Source organism: Hemitrygon akajei, chromosome 4 (assembly GCF_048418815.1).
Source record: "Hemitrygon akajei chromosome 4, sHemAka1.3, whole genome shotgun sequence".
NCBI classification, from domain to species: domain Eukaryota; kingdom Metazoa; phylum Chordata; class Chondrichthyes; order Myliobatiformes; family Dasyatidae; genus Hemitrygon; species Hemitrygon akajei.
This window is the reverse complement of record NC_133127.1, coordinates 101,263,969-101,278,783: the sequence shown is the minus strand read 5'-3', so window position 1 is coordinate 101,278,783 and position 14,815 is coordinate 101,263,969. Positions and strand designations below refer to the sequence as shown.

The 14,815-nt window shown below is 40.0% G+C and overlaps 1 protein-coding gene across 4 annotated transcripts in view; it reads right to left on the bottom strand.

Annotated features, from left to right (window-relative positions):
- Positions 1-14,815, bottom strand: part of LOC140726561 (SH3 domain and tetratricopeptide repeat-containing protein 1) — a 131,261-nt gene that overhangs the window by 46,378 nt on the left and 70,068 nt on the right. For all 4 annotated transcript variants that reach the window (XR_012098665.1, XM_073043111.1, XM_073043110.1 and 1 more), the window contains 2 exons: positions 14,096-14,291; positions 1,855-1,988 (listed from right to left, as the gene is read on the bottom strand). Coding sequence is in view for 3 of the 4 variants with exons in the window: in XM_073043111.1 (XP_072899212.1) it covers positions 1,855-1,988; positions 14,096-14,291 (330 nt within the window). In the remaining variant the exon portion in view is untranslated. The remainder of the gene's footprint in view (positions 1-1,854; positions 1,989-14,095; positions 14,292-14,815) is intronic.

Sequence of the window (14,815 nt, the reverse complement as noted above, 5' to 3'; positions counted from 1 at the left end):
AATTACATGATCAGAATGTTGTAAAGTTTGAAAAAAATTAAGAGCATCCTCAAAGAAGGCTTATAATTTCTTAAATATTGCATTCACTTAAACATTTTAAAATTCATTAAATGATTGGTCTCAATTTAAAAGGATGATATTCCATTTGTCTGTTGGGTTAATGCCAAGATGGAAATGACACACAGAACATGCAATAAAACATAACTTTTCACAGAATCCTAGTGGTCAGTTCACTCAGAAGTCTGCACTGACTGCCATCTTTTTGATACTACACTGAAGGTATGGGCCATTTTGACTTAAACAATCAAAATCGGCAAAGGGAGAATCCACTTGGAAAAATAACTTCCAGAGACAACAAACAATGCTTTGGATGACGAGACAATTAGGAGATGGTAAGGTGAAAGACTACATTCATTTGGGGGAACTTTTCATTTTGAACTTGAAAAGCGGGCCAACTTTTGGAAAAAGTTTAAAGTCTAACTACTAAAAAGTAAATGCATAATAACTGGATAATTGTTTATCGGGATGGAGGCCGGTGACTTGCGGGGTGCCTCAGGGATCTGTTTTGGGCCCAATGTTGTTTGTAATATACATAAATGATCTGGATGATGGGGTGGTAAATTGGATTAGTAAGTATGCCGATGATACTAAGGTAGGAGGTGTTGTGGATAATGAGGTGGGTTTTCAAAGCTTGCAGGGAGATTTATGCCGGTTAGAAGAATGGGCTGAACGTTGGCAGATGGAGTTTAATGCTGAGAAGTGTGAGGTTCTACATTTTGGCAGGAATAATCCAAATAGAACATACAGGGTAAATGGTAGGGCATTGAGGAATGCAGTGGAACAGAGAGATCTAGGAATAACAGTGCATAGTTCCCTGAAGGTGGAGTCTCATGTAGATAGGGTGGTGAAGAAGGCTTTTGGAACGCTGGCCTTTATAAATCAGAGCATTGAGTACAGAAGTTGGGATGTAATGTTAAAATTGTACAAGGCATTGGTAAGGCCAAATTTGGAATATTGTGTACAGTTCTGGTCACCGAATTATAGGAAAGATATCAATAAATTAGAGAGAGTGCAGAGACGATTTACTAGGATGTTACCTGGGTTTCAGCACTTAAGTTACAGAGAAAGGTTGAACAAGTTAGGTCTCTATTCATTGGAGCGTAGAAGGTTGAGGGGGGATTTGATCGAGGTATTTAAAATTTTGAGAGGGATAGATAGAGTTGACGTGAATAGGCTGTTTCCATTGAGAGTAGGGGAGATTCAAACGAGAGGACATGATTTGAGAGTTAGGGGGCAAAAGTTTAAGGGAAACACGGGGGGGTATTTCTTTACTCAGAGAGTGATAGCTGTGTGGAATGAGCTTCCTGTAGAAGTAGTAGAGGCCTGTTCAGTTGTGTCATTTAAGGTAAAATTGGATAGGTATATGGACAGGAAAGGAGTGGAGGGTTATGGGCTGAGTGCGGGTAGGTGGGACTAGGTGAGATTAAGAGTTTGGCACGGACTAGGAGGGCCGAGATGGCCTGTTTCTGTGCTGTGATTGTTATATGGTTATATGGTTATAACTGACACAGTGGTAGAAAACAAAAGAAACTAAGAGAATCATGTACAGTGAAGGAAAAATGCAGGTTAAACAGGTGAAAAGCAGCAGCACAGAGCACCTTCCCTCGGGAAGCTGAAGTAGTCAGGTAGCAAACTCACAGAAAAGGGAAAAAATTCAAAAAGGCACAAAAAAATCCAGTTTGACAATTAATTTCTTAATTCTATTTCAGAAAAAATGACCAATGTTACAGCAAAGTTATTAAGCAAATAAATATTAAATGAAAGCTCATTGGACATTGCACTCCCCACACTCACCCATTTGATAAACCACACCAACATCAGTCTGTGCCAGTTGCTTGAGCAATTTGATGGAATCTTCTTCAGTGAACTTTTCACAGCTCTCAAAAACACATTTTTCTGCTTCATCAACAAACAGAGGACCCTTTGCCCTGTGGACAAATCAGGGGATAATTCTGCAATTAGCCTCAAGGAGATGCAATGGATTACTGATAAGTGAAGATGTTTCTGATGTGTACTCCCAGCAAACCCTAACCTTTGGTCCTTGTTTTATACACACACTAAGAATGAGACTCTGGATCCATTCGTTCTATGATTCGAACACTAAATTGAACTAACTGCTGTGCACAAACATACAAATGTGTATTGTGTGCTCTAGTTACTAAACCAATAAAAGAGGTTTGAAGTATCACATTGATGTGAACAGTCAAATGAGGTCAGTAACATCAAGCAAATATCTAAGTATGGAGAGTATATCAATTTAACATAACCATAAAATAATAAATATGTATATACTGTAACTGGGGTTTGAGTGAAATACATTTTGTGGAGGGCATCATGCAACATACTAGAATATACCCAATATGGCCAAGTCATTGGGTGAACTTAAGACAGAGGTTGATAGATTCATGTTTGGTCAGGGCATGATACAGGAAGAAGGCAGGAGGTTGGAGCTGAGAGGACAACGGATCAGTTAGGACAAAATGATGGAGCAGACTCGATGGGCCAAATGGCCTAATTTTGCCTCTATACCTTATGGTCTTCCATCAATATTAACTGAAGCAACATTTTGTTTCAACAGTGTAATCATCCAACTTATAATTTTAACTATGCAGAGTGAAGAAACTAATAGGAAGCCAAGCACCAGTTTACATAGAGTTATCAGGTTTAATTGCCTGAAGGGTATGAATCATCCACTGCAGAATTAGTGTGGAAATCTGTGGAATTCTCTGCCTCAGAAGGCAGTGGAGGCGAATTCTCTGGATGCTTTCAAAAAAGAGTTAGATAGAGCTCTTAAAGATAGCGGAGTCAAGGGATATGGGGAGAAGGCAGGAACGGGGTACTAATAGTGGATGATCAGCCATGATCACAGTGAATGGCGGTGCTGGCTTGAAGGGCCGAATGCTCTACTCCTGCACTTATTGTCTATTGAAATTGCTCAGCAACTGTTACAGCATTGAAGCAAAATAAAAATCACAACATTGAGGTCCTGTAGTGTTCCAAAAGAGTGGGAAACTAATTAAAGTCAGTTTAAATTATCATTACCCATCTAAATGTCTACTTTATTTCCTATTGGAAGCTACTTAGATATCCTGAGTCCAGACATTCCCTCCATTTCGCAAAGGTGTTTCAAGCGGACAAGCAGTACAGGTGTTGCTCAAATGACACAATGTTATTATAGAATACAGTTTATTGGGACACATCAGGACCAGTACATTTTGGCCCAAATGAGTGGCTGCCTTAATAGTCAAAGTTCAATAAATAGTTTTAGAAATAATTAAAAAAGGTATAAAAAAAAGAAACTGAGGAACAAATTATGTATTTAAATGAAACACCGAACAAATGAGAACACTATAAGTAATACTACAAAACTGCATTAGATCTCAATAGTGATTGACAGAGGAATTCATCCAGTGTATCCAATGAACAAACAGCACAAACACCTAGTGCAGGTAACGGACGGCCTTCATACATTATATCCTCCAAATCTTCATTTTCATTGTAACATTAAAGATGATTGTTGATACCTTCAAATTCTTTGTAGTTCCTAACTTGCTGAAGTAGTGAAATCTTCTCATTTTCACTCCTGGCTATTTCTGGAATCTCCAAGCCTGAATGCTCGAAACCGCAGTGAGAGAAACAATTCGGAATTGTCTTGCTGCTTATTTCTCAACAACCATGAGTGACAAAAATGACTGCTTTTTGAACACAGACACATGCAAATAGCGCTATTCAAAACTTTACACTCTGAGCACAGTGTAAAGTCTAATGTGCATGAATACACGTGAGTGACACAAGTTCAGCAACAATCTCCTGCCCCAATTCAGTGGCATAGTGTCCCAAATAAACAAAGGGAACCCAAGCAATTTTTCCTATTGGTCTTTCTTACAAACTTAACTCAAATAAGTGGCTGCCCCAATTAACTGGAATCCACTGCATATGAAAGTTACCTTCCCAATAGGTAACACCAGTATCCTATTAGACAGATATATTAAAACAAAAACAAAAAATCAGAATATTCACTTGTTATTCACCAGTGGAATTCTGCAATCAATTTTCAGTTAAAACAAGATTAATGACTGGTGAAACAGAGTGCACAGACTTCAGACTCCATGGTGTTAGAACATAATGTACAGGCCCTTCAGCCCACGATGCTGTGCCGACCTTTTAATTTACCCAAGATCAATCTAACTTTTCCCTCCCACACAGCTCTCCATGTTTCTTTCACCCATCTAAAAGTCTTTCAAAAGTTCCTAATGTGTCTGCCTCTACCACATCCTGGCAGCATGTTCCATGTACCCACACCCTCTGTGTGGGAACACTTACCTCTGACATCGCCTCTGTACTTTCTCCAGTCACCTTAACATTTTGCTGCCTCATATCAGACATTTCCATCCTGGAAAGATGTCTCTGGCTGCTCACTCGATCCATGCCTGTAATCATCTTGTACACCTGTCAAGTCACCTCTCATCCTCCTTCGCTCCAAAGAGAAAAGCCTTAGCTCACTCAACCTGCCCTCACAAGCTATGCTCTCCAATCTAGCAAATCTCCTCTACACCCATTCAAAAGCTTTCACATAACAAGGTAACCAGAACAAAATACAATATTCCAAGTGTTTGCAACATGTCTTACTTGACATTCTACCAGCTTGAGCAGCAATTTTGAGGAATCTATGGACGTGAACCAAAATATTGCTTTGCTCCTCCACACTGCTACAAATCCAATCATTAACCCTGTATTCTGCTTTCAAGTTTGACCTTACAAAGTGAATCACTTTAGTTTTCAGGAATGAACTCCATCTTTGAAAATCTAGTTAAGAAAGGAAAGGCTTATGAAAGGTTCAAGAAACTAGGTACTGTTAGAGCTCTAGAAAATTACAAGGGTGCCAGGAAGGAGCTCAGGAATGAAATGAGGAGAGCTCGAAGGGGCCACGAGAAGGCCTTGGTGAGCAGGATTAAGGGAAACCACAAGGCATTCTACATGTATGTGAAGAGCAAGAGGATGAGCCGTATGAGAATAGGACCAAACAGGAGCAAGAGTGGAAATGTGTGCATGGAGCCGGAGAAGGTAGCAGAGGTACTTAATGAATAATTTCTTTCAGTATTCACCAATGAAAAGGTCCCTGCAATTGCAGGAATGACTTATAGTGGACTGAAATGCAAAAGCATATAGACATTAAGAAAGAGGATGTATTGGAGAAATTGAAAGGTATCAAGTTAAACAAGTCACGGGGACCAGACGAGATATACTCCGGGCTACTGTGGGAAGCAAGTGAGGAGATTGCTGAGCCTCTGGCGATAATCTTTGCATCATCAATAGGGATGGGAGATCCAGAGGATTGGAAGGTTGCAAACGTTGTTCCCTTGTTCAAGAAAGGGAGTAGAGATAACCCAGGCAATTATAGACCAGTGAGTCTTACTTTAGTGGTGGGGAACTTGTTGCAGAAGATCCTGAGAGGCAAGATTTACGAGCATTTGGAGAGACATAATCTCATTAGTGCTAGTCAGCATGGCTTTGTCAAGGACAGCCTTACAAGCCTGATTGAATTCTTTCGAGGATGTAACAAAACACATTGATGAAGGTAGAGCAGTGGATGTAGTGTATATGGATTTCAGTAAGGCATTTGATAAGGTTCCCCATGCAAGGCTCATTCAGAAAGTAAGGAGGAATGGGATCCAAGGAGACCTTGCTTTGTGGATCCAGAACTGGCTTTCCCACAGAAGGCAAAGAGTTGTTGTGAATAGTTCATATTCTGCATGTAGGGCGGTGACTAGTGGTGTTCCACAGGGATCTGCTTTGGGACCTCTCCTCTTTGTGAGTTTTATAAATGACCTGAATGAGAAAGTAGAAGAGCGGGTTAGTATGTTTGCCGATGACACAAAAGTTGGGGGTGTTGTGGATGGTGTGGAGGGCTATCAGAGGTTACAGCGGGACGTTGATAGGATGCAAAACTGGACTGAGAAGTGGCAGATGGAGTTCAACAAGTGTGAAGTGGTTCATTTCGGTAGGTCAAATATGAAGACAAAATATTAATGTCAAGACTCTTAGCAGTGTGGAGGATCAGAGGAATCTTGGGGTCCATGTCTTATAGGACACTCAAAGCTGCTGCGCAGGTTGACAGATTTATTAAAAAGACGGATGGTGTGTTGGCCTTCATCAACCATGGGATTGAGTTCAACAGCCGTGAGGTAATGTTACAGCTCGACAAGACCTTAGTTAGACCTCACTTGGAGTACTCTGTTCAGTTCTGATCGCCTCACTACAGGAAAGATGTGGAATCTATAGAAAGAGTAGAGGAGATTTCCAAGGATGTTGCCTGGATTGGAGAGTGTGCCTTATGAGAACAGGTTGAGTTAGCTTGGCTTTTTCTCCTTGGAGTGACGGAGGATGAGAGGTGACCTGATAGAGGTGTATAAGATGATGAGAGGCATTGATTGTGTGGATAGCCAGAAGCTTTTTCCCAGGGCTGAAATGGCTAACACGAGGGGACATAGTTTTAAGGTGCTTGGAAGTAGGTACAGAGGAGATGTCAGAGGTAAGTTTATCCCCCACACAGAGAGTGGTGGATGCATGGAATTCACTGCCAGCAAAGGTGGTAGAGGTGGATACAATAGGGTTTTTTAAGAGACTCTTAGATAGATACATGGAGCTTAGAAAAATAGAGGGCTATGCAAGAGGGAAATTGAACACACTTTCTAGAGTAGGTTACATGGTTGGCACAACATTGTGGGCTGAAAGGCCTGTAATGTGCTGTAAATTTCTATGTTTCTATGCACTTCTCAACCCAGCTCTGCATCCTGTCAATGTCCCGCTGCAATCACGACAACTTTCTACACTATTCACAACACCATGAACCATCATGCCATCTACAAAATTTCCTAAACCACCCTTCCATTTCCTCATTCTGGTCATCTATAAAAATCACAAGGAGCAGGAGTCTCAGAACAGATCCATATGAAACATTGCTGGTCAGCAACCTCCAGGCAGAATAAGCCCCATCTACAGCCACCCTCTACCTTCTGTGGCAAAGGCAATTCTGAATCCCATGCCTCCTGACTTTCTGACTAAGCCTATCCTGTCAAATACCTTACTAAAGTCCATATACACCAGACCATTGTTCTACCTTCAACTTGTTTGTCACTTGCTCAAAGAATTCGATCAGGCTCGTGAAGAATGGCCTGCCCCTCACAAAGCCATGCTGACTACCCCTAATCAGATGATGTTTCTCCAAATGCTCATAAATCCTGTCTAAGAATCCTCTCCAATAATTTGCCCACCACTGAAGTAAGACTCACTGGCCTATAATTCCCAGGATTATCCCTATTCCCTTCCTTGAACAAAGGAATAACATTTATCACTCTTCAGTTGTTTGGTATTACATTCTGCCTGGCCCCATGTTTTTCAAAAGCTCCAATACATTCTCTTTCTTGCTGTCAACACATTCTAGCATATCAGCCTGTTCTCTACTGTCCTCACAATTGTTAAGATCCCTCTCACTGAAGCAAGGTATTCATTAAGGACCTATCCTTCCCCTCTTAACACCAGGCACACATTCTCTTGTCTATCCCTGATCAGTCCTACCTTCACTTTAGACGTCCTCCTTTACTTCAAATATGTGCAGAATGTCTTGGGGTTTTCCTTAATCCTACTCATGTCCACTTCTAGCCCTCCAAATTCCATTCTTAAGCTCCTTCCTGGCTGCCCTGTAATGCTCTAGAGCTGCGTGATCTTTGCTTTCTAAGATATTGATAAATCCTTGCCTGGATTGGAGAACCGCAGCAACACAAACTGGGACTACCAGCGTTTGTGTTACTGTCTGCAAACACAGGAATCCCACGCAAACACAAGAGTCCTAAACTTACCTTCAGTCAATCGACAGTGATTCCCAGCTACATTTCAGTGCTAGACTCCTTTCTTCAAATTATTGGCAGTCATGAAAGCAAGAAATGAAGGTAAGCTAGCCAATCATATAGAAAAGGACACTGAATTTTTTCCCCCAGATATATAAAGAGTAAAAGAGAGGTGAGAATGGACACTGGAAAATGATGCTGGAGAGGTAGTAATGGGGATAAAGAAATGCTGGATGAACTCAAGAATTACTTTGTAACAGTCTTCACTGTGCTAGAAAGTTGAGCGACAGGAGCATAAGTGAGTATAGCTGCTATTATATCGAGAAGGTTCTTGGGAACCTGGAAGGTTTTAAGGTAAATACAGTACGTCACCTGGAGTGCACCCCAGTGTTCTGAAAGAGGTAGCTGAAGCGACTGTAGAGGCATTAGCAATGTTCTTTCAACAATCACTATATTCTGGAATGGTTCCGGAGGACTGGAATATTGTCACTCCACTCTTTAAGAAGGGAAGGAGACAGAAAAAAAAATTATAGGCCAGCAAGTCTTACTTCAGTGATTGCAAAAATTTGGAGTCCATTATCAAGGATGTGGTTTCAGTGTGCTTGGAGCCACATGACCAGATAGGCCAAAGTCAGCATGGTTTCCTTAAGGGGAAATCTTGCCTGACAAATCTGCTGGAATTCTTTGAAGAAATAACAAGCAGGACAGACAAAGGAAATCAATGGATGTTGTGTACTTGGATTTTCAGAAGGCCTTTAACAAGGTGCCACACATGAGGCTGCTTAAAAAGATAATAGTCCATGGTATTACAGGAATGATACTAGCATGGATAGAAAACTGGCTGACTGGCAAGAGGCAAAGAGTAGGAGTAAAGGGATCAGTTTTGGGACCACTTTTTTCACTTTATTGTCAATGATTTGAATTGATGGCTTTATGGCTAAGTTTACATGTGATATGGAAATAGGTTGAGGGGCGGGTAGTGTTGAGGAAGCAGGGATCCTGCAGAAGGATTTGGACAAATCTGGGAGAATGGACAAAAAGTGGCAGACAGAATATAGTGCAGGGAAGTGTATGGTCATGCATTTTATTTTAAGGAATTGAGGATTAGACTATTGTCTAAACAGGGGGAAAATTTCAAAAATCTGAGGTGCAAAGGGACTTGGGAGTCTTTGTGCAGGATTCCCCAAAGGTAACCTTGCAGATTGAGTTGGTAGTAAGGAAAGCAAATGCAAAGTTAGCATTCAATTCAAGAGGACTAGAATATAAAAGCAGAGACACACTGTTGAGGCTGATAAGCCATTGGTCAGACTGCACAGAGTACAGTGAGCAGTTTTGAGCCCCTTATTTAAGAAAAGATGTGCTTGCATTGGAGAGGGTCCAGTGGAGGTTCACGAGAACTATTCTGGGAATGAAATGGTTAACGTATGAGCATTCGAAAGTGCTGGTCCTGTACTCACTGCTGATTAGAAGAATGTGGGAGGATCTCATTGAAAGCTATCATGTATTGAAATACCTAAACAGAACAGCTGTGGAGGGAATGTCTACTACAGTGGAGGAATCTTCAACCAGCGGGCACAGACTCAGAATAGAAGGACATCAATTTGGAACAGGATGAGCAGGAATTTCTTTAGCCAGAGGGTGGTGAATCTGTGGAATTCATTCCAACAGATGGTTGCAGAGGCCAAGTCATTGGGTATAGTTCAGGCAGTGTTTGACAGGTTCTCGATTAGTCAGGGCATCAAATGTTACAGGGAGAAGGCAGGAGGATGGGGTTGAGAGGGATAATAAATCTGCATGATGGAATTGTAGACTGAATGACCTAATTCTGCCCCCATGTCTTACAGTCTTATACTAGGAAATTCATGTTACACATGTACCAGTTGCAGCCCCTGAAAGTTCAGTAATTCTATTCTTTACAAAGAAGCGTGGCTTTGATGGAGAGGAGCAAGCTCCAGGCAAATTAAAAACCAAATTGATGGTTACTGTGTTTCCTAGTAATTTAATTTAATTAATTTAATTTAATTACTGTGTTTCCTAGTAATTGCAAGCATTTTCCCATCTTAGATGTTTAAATTTAAAATAAAGCACTTCAAAAAATAGCTTCAACATGTTTTTGAATATCAGAGATATCCACCAACATTCAAATCCTGTTCTAAAGTTCTGACTGCTGGCACAGCTGGGAGCAAAGGATCCCATCAGGTGATGCACTTTATAACCAGAGCTCCCTGGGTTTTGCAGTGTGCACTAAAACTGGTAGCCAGATATAGTTCATGCAGCTATTCAAAGAGTAGCTAAGTGCATAAAGGTCAGCAACTCTAAATTGCTTGTCACTCACAGAAATCTGGTACTTGGAGCAGTAACATCTCTTTACATCATCAGGTTATAGGTCAGAATTTGATGTGACAGCATTGTAAATGTCCACATTCACCCATTATTCCTGTATACATCAGACAGCAGCTTCTGGCATCGGGACGCACAGTTAAGCTCATAAGTAACTGCCAGGGATACTTCAGATGAAGGGAGTATGCAAATGTGCAAATGAATTGTGAACTTGATGCAAATTTGAAACGTGGCATGATTCTTGCTATTCTTCGGCAATGCTGTTTAACAGCTTTTAATCATTTATTGAAAATCATTACTTCTCACCCAGAATAACATGGCTTAAAATAAGGACTTCATGGTACTTCACATTCCATCTTTGTTCTGTGTATGCTGCAGTCTATAAAATACATAGCAAAATTAAACTGGAATTTTTGTTCACAAATCATAAAGTTTCCCAGACTTTTAGATAACAAGTACTGACTGGAAAATACAAACCACATAATATTTTCTGCTGAGACACTGCAGAAAGAGCTCATTTAATCTCTCAGGTGCTGTGAGGAATCTCACTAATACTGTTCTGGAAATCTGGGATTTCCTCCCAGTTTCCTGTCACCAACAACCACCAGCAAATACATATTCTCATATGTATGAATCTGCCAAGTGTCACACTTCTTACATTACTATAGGGACAGTAATGTAAATGTGTTTTATTTACTATGATTATATTACTACAAATGCAAGTTTGTCCTTAATTATAATACAATAGAATATGCAAGTTATTAAAAATGTTTAAGCTAAATAATAAACTTGGATATTTATTATAGCAAAAGATTTTGCATATAAAGATGATTAAATGAGAGATTCTGAGGCAAAAAAAAGGATTACAAATATTACCTATTGACTTAAATCTCTCCATTTTTAATACAAATGAGAAAACATTTTTTTACTTTCAAAATGTTGCACAATTCATTGTAACAGAAGTGAAGATTTTCACCAGGGAGTGAGGTTATGACATTTTTCTGAGAGATTTCTGTGTACCTTTGTGCACTAGCTAAGCAAAAGTGCCTTGATTTCTCAGCACAGACACTCATGTTGGGAGATCAATGCAATTATGGTATTTATTTAAAGAAATGGAACAGTGTTTAAACGCTCAGTGTTGACACCTGTAATAGCAATAATTGTGGAATTGATGGGCCACTGTATACTTCAAATTAAAAGAAAAGCTTAAAACATAACATCAGGAAGAAAATGTTAGGAATATGCCAAGTGGACTGATCAATTAAAATAATTGCTTTTTAAATTCTACTTTTGCAGACTCTGAAAGCTTGTTGCCATAAAATTGATTCTGAGGCTATAATCTGACCTATTATCATACAGCTGAACACATATTGTCCAATATGGAGGCAACTTAAATTTGCCTTTGTTTATTCAAGCACTTAATAACACCAGAAGTCCATAATGAACCTTCGAGGATTTAGACAGAAACTAACGCCTGGCTAGCTGGCTGCTAATTGAGACACAAACATGTTGAGGGGAATCTAATTCACTATCTACAATGATATTTAAATACCCAGGTTTAAACATCTTCTCTTCACCCACTATAAACACCAAACTCCATCCATCCTCCCACCCTAGCAACCCCTCCCCTCAACAATGAAAGTTTAGTTCTTGGTTTCTTCTGGAGATCAGGATCCTGAGCTGTAAAAAACGACAGTGGAACACCCAGAGACATCCAAAGCACAAGAGTAAAACATAGCACGAGCAGAAAATGAATTATGACAATTTAGCTGATTTTAATCAATGAAGGTATTTCCTTTAGTTCAGTGGTTCCCAACCTTTTTTTGGCCATGCCCCACCTAATCACCTCTAAAATCCTGATGCCCCCTGTGGTGATATATAATTCTTATTATTCAAAAAGTGAACTCCTATTCACCTGGAGGAAGCCTAAAAGACCATTAACTTGGTTTAAACAAGCTTCCAAAGAACATGGCATTCATGAAAGAGAAAAATAAAAGAACCAAAGGACTGTTAAAGTTCTGAGGAAGAAATTACTAAGAAATTGTAAAAAAAAGAACATTAAGTGATATTAAAATAATAATAAATAAATAAAACAATGTCGATTCGTTTCTACAGCATACAAAGACAGATACACCGTTTAAAAGAGATGACGCAATGTACACACCTTCACACCACCAAGAACCGAAAGCTACTACAAAAAGCAGCATTGGCGCGACCTCGTACGAGTTTCTTACGCGTTTGGACTTGTTCATTCGTTCCTTCCTACATCAGTCAATTCATTAATTTAATTATGAAAGCCATTTGATGGTTGTAATGATGGTGATACACTATATATACAGTACATACGCAATTACACATGTACATACACAAGTATTTTTATGTATGCATACTGTATATACACATGTATTAACTCGCACACACACTCATACTCACACACTTACTAGAAAAAATTCACTGTTAATAACTCATTCTCGAATTGCCCCCCTTAAAAATCAAATTACCCCCCTGTGGGGCGTACGCCCCACGTTGGGAACCACTGCTTTAGTTCCTTTGAATACTTATTTCAATCACACTCAATTGCCTTTTGAATGGGAAGCAGGATAGGCAATAGGCCATTTAGTGCTTGAAGGATAAACCATAATTCAATAAGGCCACAGCTGATCAGACATTTCTTGTTTATTTTATTGCCTTTTCCCTCCACAACCTTTGATTTTTTAAAAAAAAAACTGGTCAGAAATATATCAGTCTTAAATATTCACAAGGAGTCTGTCCCACACTTCTGCGACACGAATGCTGAAGGATCACACCCCACAGAAGAAATCCCTTACATTCCGGTTTTAAATAGACTCCTCGTATAGAGATGCTGCCCTCTGGTTCTGGGCTCTTCCATAGAGGAAAAATCCCCACATCATTTACTCTGTCTCACCTCCAAAGAATCTGAACTATTCCAATATGCGATTCAATTTCATACACAGTTCTTTCTTCAACATCATGTGCTGGTAATTATACTGTCTATTTCCTGTACCTTTAGTGATCACTGTTTGAACATAGGCACAATAATAAGGAAGGTGCACCAGTGCTTTTACTTTCTTAGGTGGTTCCTCTTCTCACCATACATATTAACAGACTTCTACAGATGTACTGCTGAAAGAATACTGACTAATTGCATTAAGATCATTAAAAGCAGCAAGCTGAACATGTAGGGACAGAAGAAGCTTCAGAGAGAAGTGGAATCTGCTCAATACATCACTGACACGTCCCTCCCCACCACTGGTAGTAACTACAGGAAATACTGCCTCGTGAAGTCAACATCCAGAGATCCCCATCACTTGTGCCATGCCCCATTTTCCAAGCTCTCATCAGGCAGGAGGTACAGAAGCCCGAAGTCCTACACCACCAGGTTCAAAAATGACTTCCCTCCAACCCACTGGCAAAACCCTAATCACTGCAATTTAGCAACACTATGACCACTCTGATCACCTTGCACTATAAACATCTTTCTTCGTTCCAATTGTGTTCTTTCTTGTAGAAGAACTATCTAATTTATGTTTAATTTATATCTTCCTTCCTGCTTATATGATGCTGTGTGTCTGTGATACAGCTGCAAGTCAGTTTTCCATTGTACCTGTACATACGTGTACCTGTGTAGATGACAATGAACTTGACTAATTAGTACATTCTCTGGGTCTTGCTCAAATAATTGCTCTCCAATTTGAAATTCACTGCAAGTAGCAACAGGTAGATTAATTTAATGTTCAGGATTCATTTATGTACTTTCCAACAGAGGTCACTTAATAGTTGAATGATGAACAATTACTTGGTTTTTAAATCTGAAAAGAATTACTTACAGTGTCAGAAAGTTATCCGGTTTCACGTGAGTTATTTTTACAAATCCAGTTTGTGCAGTTGCTTCATTTTGACCAAGAAACCACTGCATGCTTGTGCTGAGCAAACCAATGATTACTATCCTGTCACCCATCTTGAAACTCAGCTCTTCAAGTCCAAAGCCTTCATAGTTAACCACTGCCACACAGGACCCAGTTCCTGGCCAGGATTGAAAACACACGACATTCAACTTTTAACTCTCCTTCAATCCCACAAGCACACTGCATGCAAACCTACTCCTCGTCACTGTTCCTGCTGTAAAACTAAGCCCGTTATCCATCAGCACTTCCCATACTTCTCTTTTTGTCTTTCCCCATGGTTGCAGGGCCTCAAAGAAAACATACCACATATATTAATGACTTACTTGGGCTTCAGTTTAACTGCTCCTAACATCCTGCCCTCTATACTGGGTGATCACTTTGTACAACACCAACCCTGCGAATGCAACCTTGACTTTCCAGAGGTCTGTCATTTAAGTTCTGTCACAGCCCTCAGCTTCTACCTTCAATAAGCTGAAGGAAAAACACCCATGGTGTTGTCTGGAAAATGGACCATAACACCAGTTTTTTTTTGTTGACTAAACAATTCAATTTGAATGAAAATATTCTCTAAAGAAAACAAAAATGTGGGTGTGGTCCTTTACTCAGCAGAAGCACTAACACACAGGAGCCCAGGCACCGCAG